This window comes from Diabrotica virgifera, chromosome 5, assembly GCF_917563875.1.
Source record: "Diabrotica virgifera virgifera chromosome 5, PGI_DIABVI_V3a".
Taxonomy (NCBI): domain Eukaryota; kingdom Metazoa; phylum Arthropoda; class Insecta; order Coleoptera; family Chrysomelidae; genus Diabrotica; species Diabrotica virgifera.
This window is the reverse complement of record NC_065447.1, coordinates 168692120-168706121: the sequence shown is the minus strand read 5'-3', so window position 1 is coordinate 168706121 and position 14002 is coordinate 168692120. Positions and strand designations below refer to the sequence as shown.

The following is a 14002-nucleotide window of genomic DNA, read 5'->3' as shown; positions in this document are numbered from 1 at the left end:
GTAAGCGTGAGAAGAGTTCCACGTAGTCTAGTGAACTCTTATTTTTTTTTTCATTTTGATTTTGTATATTTTTATGATTTAATAAAAAATCTAGTTTTTATTCAAATTAAATATTTACAGTATTGTGCGAATTAATGTGAACAGAAATCGAAATTCAGTTTTCATAAGTTGGCACAAAAATTCACGACTCAACGGTACGCAGACGTCTCTTAGAAGGAGGGAGAAGAGCCGTGAGACCGCAGAAGAAACAACTTCTGACAGCGCCTGTGATGAAAAAAATACTAAATTGGGCCAAAAAATACGCTCATTGGAGTGCAGAAGATTGGAAAAATTGTTATTTTCTGATGAGACCCACTTCCTAGTGCAGGGCAAGCGATCAAAATTCGTACGAAAGGCAGCCAATGAGTCACTTTCAGCTAGCCATATTAACCAAACAGTTAAACATCCCACCAAAAAAATGTTCTGGGGCTGTTGTTCATACTCAGGAACTGGCACTCTTATTCCTATTGAAGGTATGATGAACAGTGAAAAGTACAAAGCCATGCTAGGGCAACGCTTAGCTATAGAGCTTGACAAAGTACATGCCGAAGGGACTGCAATTTTTCAACAAGATTCAGCTCCGTGCCATGTATCGAAGTTTATGATGAAATACTTCAAGGATAATAATATTACCCTTCTTGATTGGCGTGGGAATTCACCTGACCCTAATCCTATTGAACATTTGTGAGCAATATGTAAGGCTAAACTGCAAAAGTTTGACTGTAAGACAAAAACAAAACTGGTGGAAGCAGTGATTAAGGTGTGGTTTAGAGATGAAGCAATCACAAACATTTTGCAAAAAACTTGTGGATTCCATGCCTAGAAGACTCCAGGAAGTCATAAAAGTAAAAGGGGGACATATTAAATACTAATTAATGAAAAAATCGCGTGTAAGTGTACTTAAATTTACCTTTGGCCTAAATAAATCATATTTACAAATTAATTATGTTTGTTCACATTAATTCGCACAGTACTGTATGTAAAAAATTAACTTTTAGGAGTAATTTTACTTAAAAACGAAGGTCCAGCGCCTAGGACGCAAATGTTTTAAAATAACGGTCACCACTTTAAGGCGGATCGCCTCTTGGGCGAATCCCCGTACTTTTACGCTGCCGAGATAACAAAATAGTTGCGAGTGCAATCTGTTTCAGACCGTGGTTCTAAACCAGTTGCGCCTTGGACGCTTGACCAAAACTTAGTGTTTTGTACAAACCTTGCTGGGTCTTGACGTGAACTGGTGCGCTCAAGGGTCCGGGACCAACTGAGGTATAGGCCTGGACACGAATCGTATAGATAGTATGAGGAGTTAACTCACTGATAGTAGTCAACTGGTTATTGTCCACTACTTGGGATTCCCACTGAGCCATGGGTTGTTGAGCATTTGTTGTGTAATATACTTTGTAGCCCTACATACATTTGATCAGATTAATATAGAAGATAATTAAACACACAAACAATATAAAGTATTGGACAAATTAACAAATATTAAATGAGATTATTAGAACGACAGTACATGAATAAATTTCTCCAAGTTATTTACGACGGACCGGACGTCCAAAATGTAAGTAAATAGGGACTTATCAAATACGGAAATAGATATTTTTCTACGGCCGTGCTAATAGAGCCACTTTCACGAACGCATTTCGTTTCCGAAAGTTGCACTTTCCCGCACGGCGTGCGTGAAAGTAAATTTTCCCGCACGGCGTGCGTGAAAGTAAATTTTCCCGCACGGCGTGCGGGAAAGTAAAATACCTTGTAATATGGCATTATAATATATTAAAATACATGCAATAAACTAATATTTAGATATTATTTACTAATTTATTTCAAATGCATCTTATTGTGTTCATGTTTTAATGAAATTAGCGCGATAATTCGATGAAATAATATTATTTTGACATAATATTTAAAAGTCAGATCAGTAGACAATTACAATGGTTTTGAATCGTCGTCATGGAAACCAATATCGTCGTCGTGGTAAACCCATATTGAAAGTTTGGTTTTGACAACCTTGTCAAAGAATTAATTTGTGTATTTTCACTCCTAAATAAAAATTGATATAACTCTATTTTTTGTGGCTTTTTTTCCAAACGTCCGGCCCTAGAAAAAATATTGTTCCTAACTCATGCGGAAAGTGTCTTCCCCGCACTCGACTGCTTGGAGTTCGGGCAAGCAGTCGAGTGTGGGGAAGACACTTTCCGCATGAGTTAGGAACAATATTTTTTCTATGGCCGTATGTTTGGAAAACAGCTACAAAAAATAGAGTTATATCAATTTTTATTTAGAAGGGAAAATACACAAATTAATTCTTTGACAAGGTTGTCAAAACCAAACTTTCAATATAATGGGTTACCACAACGAAGATATTGGTTTCCATGAAGACGATTCAAAACCATTGTAATTGTCTACTGATCTGACTTTTAAATATTATGTCAAAATAATTTTATTTCATCGAATTATCGCGTTAATTTCATTAAAACATGAACACAATAAGATAAATTTGAAATAAATTAGTAAATAATATCTAAATATTAGTTTATTGCATGTATTATAATATATTATAATGCCATATTATAAGGTATTTTACTTTCCCGCACGCCGTGCGGGAAAGTGCAACTTTCGGAAACGAAATGCGTGCGTGAAAGTGGCTTTTTTAGCACGGCCGTAGAAAAATTAATTTATTGTATTGAAATTTTGCAGTAGGTATGTCTCAAAATATGTTATAGAGTTCGGATATGTACTCATTAGATTGGTAAAAAATATGCATGCAAAATTTCACAATATTCGGAAAATAGTACATTTCCATCCAAACTAAAATTTGGAAAATCTTTCATGGCGGCACCACACTTCGCTATGCGGCTACGCTGTGCGCGCCCAAATATTTGTCCTTTGAAGTGCGCATTTGAAGTGAACTGGACGGATAGGCGTATTTGCTATGCGTGCGCATCAGACGAATATTGACGAATGAACCCTCGATACTTCGTCCTATGCGGCCGAATAAGGAGGATAGCAAATAACACATAGTCAAGTGTGGTGCCGTCCTTACAAATTGAATTGATACAGCACTATCGTTTTTTTAGAGATCTTAAACTAAATTTGACAACTACAGTTGATACAATAGCACTTATATTATTTCTGAATGTGCTGTATTTTAGATACTAAGGCATTAGGTTTTAGTTTTAATAAGTAAAGGTTTTTCAAATTATCTACAACTTTAAATTCATTTTATAAAATAGTTTTAATCCCTCGATCTTCGATTATTGTGACTTACAGACGGAAAAATGAAAGAATACCCATGCGTCATCGATGATATGCATACGAATCAAATCAACAATTTCTAGTCAAAACAAAGTCTAAACTCACGGTTCTTAGACATTACTACGGTTGCCTAAATCGACTAACCAATGAACATTAAGGGTGAGATTACGTCACGAGAGTTTACTGTCATTTGAATCGTAATATGATTTTTTTCGAATCCTGAGAAAACACAAGTATTTTAGAAAAATTTAAACGCAGGATGCAAGATTACATTATTACCGAGGGCGGAAAGCCCCTTAGAATAAACAAGCAGATTCTATTGAAGGAAATATTTGAAATTAAATATCACACTTCTCTTTTATTTTTAGCCCTGTAACTTATTAAAATAAACATTATAGAAGTTTTCAGGGACTTTCAGCCCTCGGTAATAATGTAGTCTTTCATTCTGAGTTTAAATTTTTCAAAAATATTTATCAGTTTTCTCAGGATTCGAAAAAAATGAATACAATTAAAACACATTGAGAATTTTGACATGCGTCAAAATTTTGCATTAACTCAATGTAAAATTCTCAACTGTTGAATTCCAGCTTCCCTAATAATTATTGTACATCAAAAGACATTAGAAACTATTTGTAGACGATTGAAATCTGTATTGGAAATAACTGTTAAAATTGGTCTACGTAATTAAACATATTCCAAAATTTTGTAAAAATGTAATACATTTTAGTTTTCAGCCCAAACTTAGGCCACACACAATGCAATAATGTTCACATTTTTAAACTGTCAATATTTTTATTTTATCATCTATTGTTTAAAAACAATACAGTTGATAAGATACCCTCAGTTGTGGAGAAAGGATTAATAATAAAGATTTTTTTATTCAGTCAATGGTGTGAGCACTGTCAGTTAAATAGTAACGTGTGGCCTTACTTTTACACGCATACCTATTGTGGCAAATGTATCATATTTTTCAAAATTTTGGAATGCATTTAAATCGTAGAACAATTTTAACTTTTGATTTTAATACAGATTTTAATTCTCTTCAAGTATTCTCTCATGACTTTTGATGTAAAATAATTAGGGAAGCAGGAATTCAACGATTCAGAATTTTACATCGAGTTTCCTATGGCCCTTTTTACGATTCACCACCCGGTATAAGATAAAATGTGTACTATTTGTCTAATTATTTCATAATAACACAAATAATATATATATATATATATATATATATATATATATATATATATTGTACAAATATTTTCGACCGTACTGTGTTATAGTGGTTTGAAGTTTCAGCAATTCGGTCATGTGAAATAAAAGTCTATTTGTTATTTCTCAATATTTCGTCACACTTTTGTGACTTCTTCAGGAGAAAACTGTAAATTTATTAAGATTAGAAATTAACAAAAGCTAAATATTTAATTACTTACAACTATAAGAGTATTAATTTAGATTTTTTTAGATTTTTTTTTTTTTTTAGATTTTTTATATGTTAAAAAAATCTAAATTAATACTCTTATAGTTGTAAGTAATTAAATATTTAGCTTTTGTTAATTTCTAATCTTAATAAATTTACAGTTTTCTCCTGAAGAAGTCACAAAAGTGTGACGAAATATTGAGAAATAACAAATAGACTTTTATTTCACATGACCGAATTGCTGAAACTTCAAACCACTATATATATATACAATAACACACATTCAATGATCGAAAATCATTTAAAAATATGGGAATGTAAACTCTTGTGACGTAAAGTCAAAAATATAAGTCTCCCCACCACCGTCGGACAAGACAACCGTAATAAAGTCTAACAACCGTGGTCTAAACTAAGTTAATACTGAAAATACACGGATGTGACTACTATCCCACCGTACGATTTTTCGTTATGTAAGAATGTGTCAAAAAAATTTTGTGATGTTATTCTTTTTCTGATAATATATATTTATTAGTGATAAATGGTACTATTACTACCGTAATTAATTATTTGATTAATATTAATAATACAAAAATAATGAGTAAGCAAATATAATAATATTATGAATTTCTCCATGTTAAAGTTGTCAGTGGATGTAAATAGTAACGGGAATTTAAAAAATGTCGTTTATGTCAGCTGTATTAAGTGATTTAAAATTAAAGTAAACTTAATGAATTCAGATCATTAGGTATCCAGATCATTTTCCAGACATTATCTGCAAATAAATGTACATTCGTAAAAATACACTAATCGGTAATTTCATATACTATGATTGAAAAGTCAGAGTAATATGTACACGTTTGGCAAACTCATAGACAGAAGTTAATCATATTGACAGATGATTGATTACTTACAAATTTTATTGACGTATACGCTCTGAGCTTCGCTGGTGTCGCTCCTAGCGGATTACTAATGCAACTTTCACCGTTAATTTTTAAATTTATTATTTAATTGTTATCGCTTAATATTTACATTGCAAAAAAGTAATTAAATTGTAATCGATTTTTTAAAGATGTTGCTAATCATTTTAACGTTCTATTAATGAAATATTAATTTCTTACTTCGACTACTTTCAGAATTATCGTGTAGATGGCGCTTAGATTAATTTATAATTACATATTACGAAGTATTAAAAAAACTTAAATTCAGTATGTAAAACGTAAGTATATTTAAGGTAAAAATATACACCACAGCTTTGACCAACTATTATTTCCTATTAATGTTTTTAATTTCAATGTTTTAAATTAATCACTTTGACATTTATGTCAAATTTCCAGTAAACGCTTACAGACTTCACTACTGGCGCTCGAGAATTTTTAATTATCCCCTCTATCTACAAGCTCATAGCGTACAGAATACAATACAATATCAAAATAGCTCTTAAAATAACTGTGTTTATTCAAGTAAATACGACTGATTATTAAAATTTATAAACTCTACCGAACCTAACCCAGTTTCACTGTCAAAGTGACAGAAATCGAATCTGTCAGATTATAGTTGACCAGCACGATTACTCGAATAGTAGTTTATACAATCATTATCTCTACTAATGTTGAATGTTTTTCTAAGAATGACATTAAAGTACAGAAATATTCAAGTGTAAGTTTAAATTTTCTACTAAATTAATATAACTACGTTGAACAATTGTATCGCCGTCTCACTCTGTCAATTATAAATATGTAACTGCGTATGTCTTGGATAATGTTTTTGCTTAGTAGACAACACTTAATAATCTATCTTTCTCGTTTGGTATTTATAGAAAAAGGCAGCAAATCCAAAATATGTGCTGGATATGATCGTTCATGGGTATTCTTTCATTTTTCCGATTGTAGTTCTAATCTCATGCATTTTCTAGAGTGTTGTAAATGACTTAAATTATCAAAATCGGAATCTCATGTTATAGGTTTTTAAGATAAAGATCTAAAAATACAAATTCCACAGTGACCGGTCAATGGAAGTAATAGATTTTATCTATCTCATGAGAATCGTAAAAAATGACAAAAATTACGCAACGTTTACTTATTTAACAGCTTTATAGAAACTGATTATTTGAGATAACATGAAAAAAAATCCACTCTTCACCATTAAAACGCTTTTTGATTTATTTCGATACGACAATCTGATCAAAAGATATCTAATTTTTACCGTCCAGTTGATAAAAATTTTATTTAAAAAAAAACAAATGATTTCGTGAGAGTAACTGCCATTCAAAATCGTCGGTCGCATCAAGCGTTGTTTCTTAAGAGAACGGTTCTCTAGACAAAAAGGGCTACTAAATATTTTTGTTCAAAACTACATATTTCAGCTACATTTCTTGCCTCAACAGCGTACAGATTCTTGGTAAATCGATTTTTTCTGTTCTCCCTCCCCCACGAGGGGAGGTTTTGTGGGGGGAAGATCGGTGAAGGTGTGGCAAACTTTTTTGCATCTTTTTGTGATCTCGATATTGACATTCACTGCAAAATTCAGCTTGTTCGTCTCGGTTTTAGAGATCAAATCCCTGACGACTGGACTACAGAGATAGTAGAATTTTAAAAAGAAGCTCTTAGACAAGGCGAAAACGGCGGGTTCGTTGGGAAAAATATTCCCATGAGATTTTTTTGCATAATTACATTCGTGAGACATCCCAGAATAAGGTTCAAGAAGTCGCCCACGTGAAAAGTGGGCCAAATTTTTCTTAACAATTTTTTATAATCAAATTGCAAAATCAATATTTTTGGCCCGGACAATTTTTTTTGAGGTTTTTTGAACCATTCTGGATAAAAAAAGGTCTCTTATAATTTTTCTCTAAAGTTACTCGTTTTCGAGTTATAAGCAATTTAAATTTGAAAAAAACGAAAAATGGCGATTTTCAAGGCTTAATAACTCGGTTAAAAGTTATTATTATGAAAGTCAGAAAGCGAATAAATCAAAGTTTAATGCCCCCCTACAAGATCCTGAAGAAATTTTTGTCATTATTTTATTACTAAGCTGTTATTTTTAAGTAATAATATTGAGCGCCATGAACGTGGTAGCCGGTCGTAAATGCTGAGTGCGAGAGAGATGCCACTCCGGCAGTCCAATTGTGCATTTTACTTGCACTCACATTTACGGCCACCTACCATGTGCATGGCGCTCATTATTATTACTTAAAAATAACAGCTTAGTAATAAAATAATGACACAACTTTCTTCAGGATCTTGTAGGGGTGATTAAACTTTGATTTAGTCACTTTCTGACTTTCATAATAATAACTTTTAACCGAGTTATTAAGCTTTGAAAATCGCCATTTTTCGTTTTTTTCAATTTTAAATTGCTTATAACTCGAAAACGATCAACTTTAGAGAAAAATTGGTCCAAAAAACCTACAAAAAAATGGTCCGGGTCAAAAACATTGATTTTTTGCAATTTGATTAAAAAAAATTGGTAAAAATTTGACCCACTTTTCAGGTGGACGACTTCTTGAACCTTATTCTGGGATGTGTCACGAATGTAATTATGCAAAAAAATCTCATGGGTGTATTTTTCCCAACGAACCCGCCGTTTTCGCCTTGTCTATCTGTATTACATAATCCCCGTATACTTACTTTCAGAATATACTTCGATTTTTTTTGTTACAACTAAATTATTAGTGTTTTAGGTTTTTGTTATTTCTACTACTCACCGTAACTTGCCCGTTAGGCGTCTCAGGCTCATCCCACTGTATAACCATAGTACTTGAACTCAGAGGTCGTACTTGTACATTTCTAGGGGCAGTTCCAGGTTCTGTAAGTAAAACAAAAAAAAAACTATTATTATATTAACATACGTTTAAAAAATAAAAGCCCAAATGAAAGCAAAAGAGCCGCCAAAAATTGCCCAGATGAATGGTATTGTTGGTGTCCCTTTAGATTGTAACGTGAACCAGGATGTAGATCCGAATGAATACATAAAAATATAATACACACATTTACATAATCTGTTAAACAGTAATCTATTTGCATAAAAATAAGATAAATACATTGCCCCAGTTTAAATTGTAAAAGTGATGAAATTAGATCACCATAAAAAATTTTAAACATGCATTAGAAGACCACAAACAATGTTTTCTAACGGTATTAAAAATAATAGTCAAAATTATAGAATAGGAAATAATACATTGCTAATATTATTTGGAACAAAAATCTAATAACATTTTTTGTCCTCAGTTTAACGTAAGTATGTCCTATAATATTTGGCACAAAATTCACTGGCTTTAATTTTAACAAAAACAAAATAATATCAAGTTGGTAACAATGAACGTCACAAAGAAGAAATTCATGAGAACTCAAAACGAAAATAAAAAACTCAAAGAAACAATGAAAGTCTTCTAATAAACGGAACAAATAAACGAGTGGAAAAATATACATATAGTGAGGACGTTTAGGTTGGAATAAATTATTCATTTTATCGAGAATGGGAGATTTTGGAGAGAAATCCCGAAACAGATCGATTTTTATTTCTAAATTATAATTTTTTGGCATATATTATACTACTGACGTCATACATCTTAGCATGATGACGTAATCTATTACTTTTTTTAAATAAGAGTAGGGGTCGTGGGATAGTTCATTTGAAAGATTATTTAATTCTATATTCAGCAATATAAACTTTAATATAATTATTTATAAAGGGTGCCAAAAAAAAAATGTTTTTGAATGAAATTAATTGAAACAAAAAGGAGAATGTATGTACTTCATTTAATTCAAAATACATTTTAGTGCTGTCAGAAAACAGAAAGAAATGTTTATTTGACAAATAAATAATATATTGTTTTTCTCTTAAATTCAATGTTAAAGCTGCCACCCACCTGTGTCAGGTGCAGCAGTTTGAACATTGAATTTAAACGAAAAGCAAATATTAGTTATTTACCAAATGTAAGGCGCAACCTGTTTTGTACTTGTGGTACAAAGTAAAATAAGTACATATGCCACGGCACAAGTAAGTCAGGAAATGATAAATGGTGTAGTCGTACGGCAAGAATACTTGAGGTGAACGGGAGCTACAAAAGCAGTTGGTAGAGAATACACAAATAGCCAGTTAGTGCACTTGGTGTCTCACAACAATGTTTACTACAATAGTGTCTTGGAGGTGGTCACATCCATTATAAACAACAGTTTCAGCAAGTTTATGAGCAAATTTTCTATCAGTTATGTGCTAGTTTAGCTCTTGTAGCTATTTCCCTTGATATTCTCTTTTCCATTACCTATCGTTTATTTCAGAGCTAATAAGATATAAAGAACCACCCCCACATCTCTTCCAATTCTGAGCAACGGACCTTAGTATTCCTATATGTGTTGTCATTTTTAATGCGAAATAAAATTTGGCGCCCAACGTGAGGCTTTTGGGTCTCCTACATAAAATTTGGCGCTCCAACGTCAGGCACTTTGTCTTCTTTGTCCTCGTTGGTGGACTGGATAATGACAAAATTTGATGCCCATGTGTGGATTAGCCCTTATCGTCTTTTCTATCCACATTTCCATCCTTCTATCTTAATTTTAGATCAGCAAATCTGTTTGAATTTCTTTCGACTCAGTAAATTAAATTTTTAGATTTTGAATTTTGAGTAACTACAGTTATACTTATTTGGTTCTAACTGACCAGGATTCGGTCAGGCCATGGACTTCGGGGGGTACGAGGTTTGCAGCGCAGTATATCGTGCCCCCAGTTGTACATGCTATGGCATGCTGGACGAGCCATACAGCCTGTAGTCACTACCCCGATGTATGAGCGGGAACACAATATGCATAAATACTCATACGCTCATGAATCGCACCTGGCGAGTCATGAGGGCCTTCACATTTCACTCTTCTCCAACTGGTCTTAAGTGAAATGTTCTTTGATCTATCCTATCAGCCTCCCTTGGCTAACTCTTGTTTTCTTCCGACCCCGAATGGCTATTAGGTTTCCGAGGGCAGACGGGTCACTATTTTATTCACACTATCTATTATTTCCTCTTAAACTCGCCAACACGCATGGCAAGCGCGGCGTTTTAAATTGCCATTTTCCCTCGAAAAATGAAATGTCAGATAATAAAGGAAGATTACCCCAGGTGAGTAGGGTTCAAAACCCAGAGTCTCACACTGATCTATCAGTCTGTCCCACGGATTCTGGGGGGGACAAAGTTCTGACACAACCTGAGAAAAACACAAAGCGATTTAAGATGAAAGTTGCAACGCTTAACGTTAGATCCCTGATGTCGGAAGACAGATTACTGGAATTAGAAAACGAACTACAGAACATTAAATGGGACGTAGTCGGACTCAGTGAGGTAAGAAGACGAGGAGAGTCTCTCGAAACACTAAACTCTGGTCACCTACTTTACTATATGGGAAGTGAACACATCTCTGTAGGAGGAGTAGGCATCATAATACACAAGAAACTCTCCAAAAATGTGGTGTTAGTAAAAGCAATATCTGAGAGAGTAATTTATATAAATATACAGTTAAATAAAAAATGTACTGTTAAGTTCATACAAGTCTATTCACCAACATCAACCCATCGTGACGAAGAGGTAGAACAATTTTACGAAGATATATTAGAAGCCATAAGAGAGAATAATGCCCACTACACTGTCATAGGTGGTGATTTCAACGCAAAAATGGGAACACAGTTAGATGCATCGGAAATATCTCTGGGAAATTTCGGAAGTCCGGGTAGAAATGAGAGAGGTGAAATGCTTTTGTCATTTCTACTAGAGAATAATCTTTATCAAATGAATAGCTTTTTCTACAAAAAGCTACACAGACGCTGGACATGGAGGAGCCCAGACGGCAATACCCGCAACGAAATAGATTATTTTATTACAGATAAAAAATTTATATTTAGAGATGTGACCGTTCTTAATAGATTCTCGACAAACACTGACCATAGGATGGTTAGAGCTACCATTGAGATACCAACTCATTTAGATAGAAGCCATATATTAAAAAAGAAATACTTTCACTGGACACGCCCACAAGACGAAACAGCATTTGGAGACTACATTAATAACACTCTTGATCACACCATAATATCAAACGATGTCGATGAGTTGAACAAACAAATAGTTGATACACTTAAACTGGCACAAGCACGTTTTTGCCCAAAGACCAAACGAGATGAAAAGATCACTTTAGAAACACAACACAAAATAACAGAAAGAAGACAGTTAAAAAGTGAAAGGGACATTGATCCACAAACCATTAGGGCACTCAATAAAGATATATCGAAAGCTGTGAGAAGAGATATTAGGAAATTTAAACATGAAAAAATAGTACAGACTATAGAGCAAAACCGGAGCATGAAGGTAATGAGACGAAAAATGACGACAAGTAGAAAAGAAATTTTCCAGCTTAGGGATAAAAATGGTGAGATAACAACAGACAGACAGAAAATACTAGGAATAGTCGAAGAGTTCTACACTATATTATACACAAACCAAGTTAACAATGTCATAAATCCAGAAAATAGACACACGGTACAAAACCAGGGATCTGAGGATATTCCAGAAATTAGTCAAGATGAGATACAATATGCACTCCAAAAAATGAAAAACAACAAGGCTCCGGGAGATGATGGAATAGTTACAGAAGCTATAAAACTTGGCGGAACTTCTCTTCTGAAAAAAATACAAGACCTCTTCAATCTCTGCTTGTATAGCCAAAAAATTCCTATAGCTTGGAATAACTCAATTACAATTCTTATGCATAAGAAGGGTGACAACATGAACCTAGAGAATTACAGGCCAATTTCTCTACTCAACCATTTATACAAACTGTACACCAGAATAATAACCAATCGATTGGAAGCAAAATTTGAGCTGTACCAACCAAAAGAACAGGCTGGTTTTCGCCCCAACTACGGTACAAATGACCACCTACAGTGCCTCAAAGTCTTGATTGAAAAATCAATTGAATATAATAGACCTCTAGTTCTAACGTTTATAGACTTCCATAAAGCGTTTGATACTATCGAATTACCCGCACTACTTAAGGCATTGGAAGAGTGTCGAATTGATCATAGGTACACCAATATTATAGAAAATATATACAGAAATGCTACAACAACTATAAATCTGCACGGTCCTACCAATAAGATATATATCAGGAGAGGTATTCGACAGGGAGATACTATGTCGCCTAAGTTGTTCATTACTGTACTTGAACATGCTTTGAAATCACTGGAATGGGAAAATAAAGGAATAAATATCGATGGTGAGATGCTCAGTCATCTACGATTCGCAGATGATATTGTTCTGATTTCAGATGACCTAAAAACTGCCAATGATATGTTGAATGAACTCCGCAATGCAGCACGTAAAGTAGGTCTAAATATTAATTACCAAAAGACCAAAATGATGACGAATTTAGTTCCGAGCCATCCTTTAAAGGTAGAAGACGTCGAAATTGAAGTTGTTGACAGCTACATATACCTTGGACATACGGTAAAAATTAGCAGAGACAATCAAACTGCTGAGCTGCTAAGAAGAATAACTCTGGGATGGGCAGCATATGGAAGACTACGTGATATTTTTAAAGGTGATATACCTATCAGCTTAAAAAGAAGAGCCTTTAATCAATGTGTCCTGCCTGTTCTTACATATGGCGCAGAGACACTTACCCTAACAAGGACATCTGCACGAAAACTACAAGTGACGCAACGTAGAATGGAAAGATCATTGTTGGGCATAACGTTAAGAGATAGGGTAAGAAACGAAGAAATTCGTAGAAGAAGTGGTGTAGAAGACATAATAAAACACATAGCCAAAATTAAATGGAAGTGGGCAGGACACGTCGCTAGAATGAAAGATGATAGGTGGACCAAAAAAATCTTGGAATGGAGACCGAGAGCGGATAGACGAAACCCGGGAAGACCACCCACAAGATGGACTGACGACATAAAGAGGATTTGTACCAACTGGATTGCAGCAGCGCAGGATAGATCTGAATGGAAGTTTTTCGAGGAGGCCTATGTTCAGCAGTGGACGACTATGGGCTGATGATGATGATGATGACCAGGAGAAGGGTTAAAAATATTTGTAATGTAAATATGTTTCCTTTAATTGCTTTGTAAAAGGAATTTGTTTCAATTGTGTAAATTGTTTAAATTTATTATGCGTAACAAAGGAATTTTTGTAAATTGTTAGGCATAAAGTACAATGAAAAGTTCAGCAAATTTTTATCTAGATTGATGTAAATTTTTTATCGCTAAAAACTGCTTAACTATATCTCCTTTTTTGACGTTAGATTTTTC

General features: G+C 33.7%; 1 protein-coding gene across 1 annotated transcript in view; it reads right to left on the bottom strand.

Annotated features, from left to right (window-relative positions):
• The window catches only part of LOC114324331 (tyrosine-protein phosphatase Lar), a 574734-nt gene that overhangs the window by 170565 nt on the left and 390167 nt on the right, over positions 1 to 14002 (bottom strand). The window contains exons 6-7 of the mRNA XM_028272137.2: positions 8415 to 8515; positions 1253 to 1445 (exon numbers count right to left, since the gene is read on the bottom strand). Of these exons, the coding sequence (XP_028127938.1) occupies positions 1253 to 1445; positions 8415 to 8515 (294 nt within the window). The remainder of the gene's footprint in view (positions 1 to 1252; positions 1446 to 8414; positions 8516 to 14002) is intronic.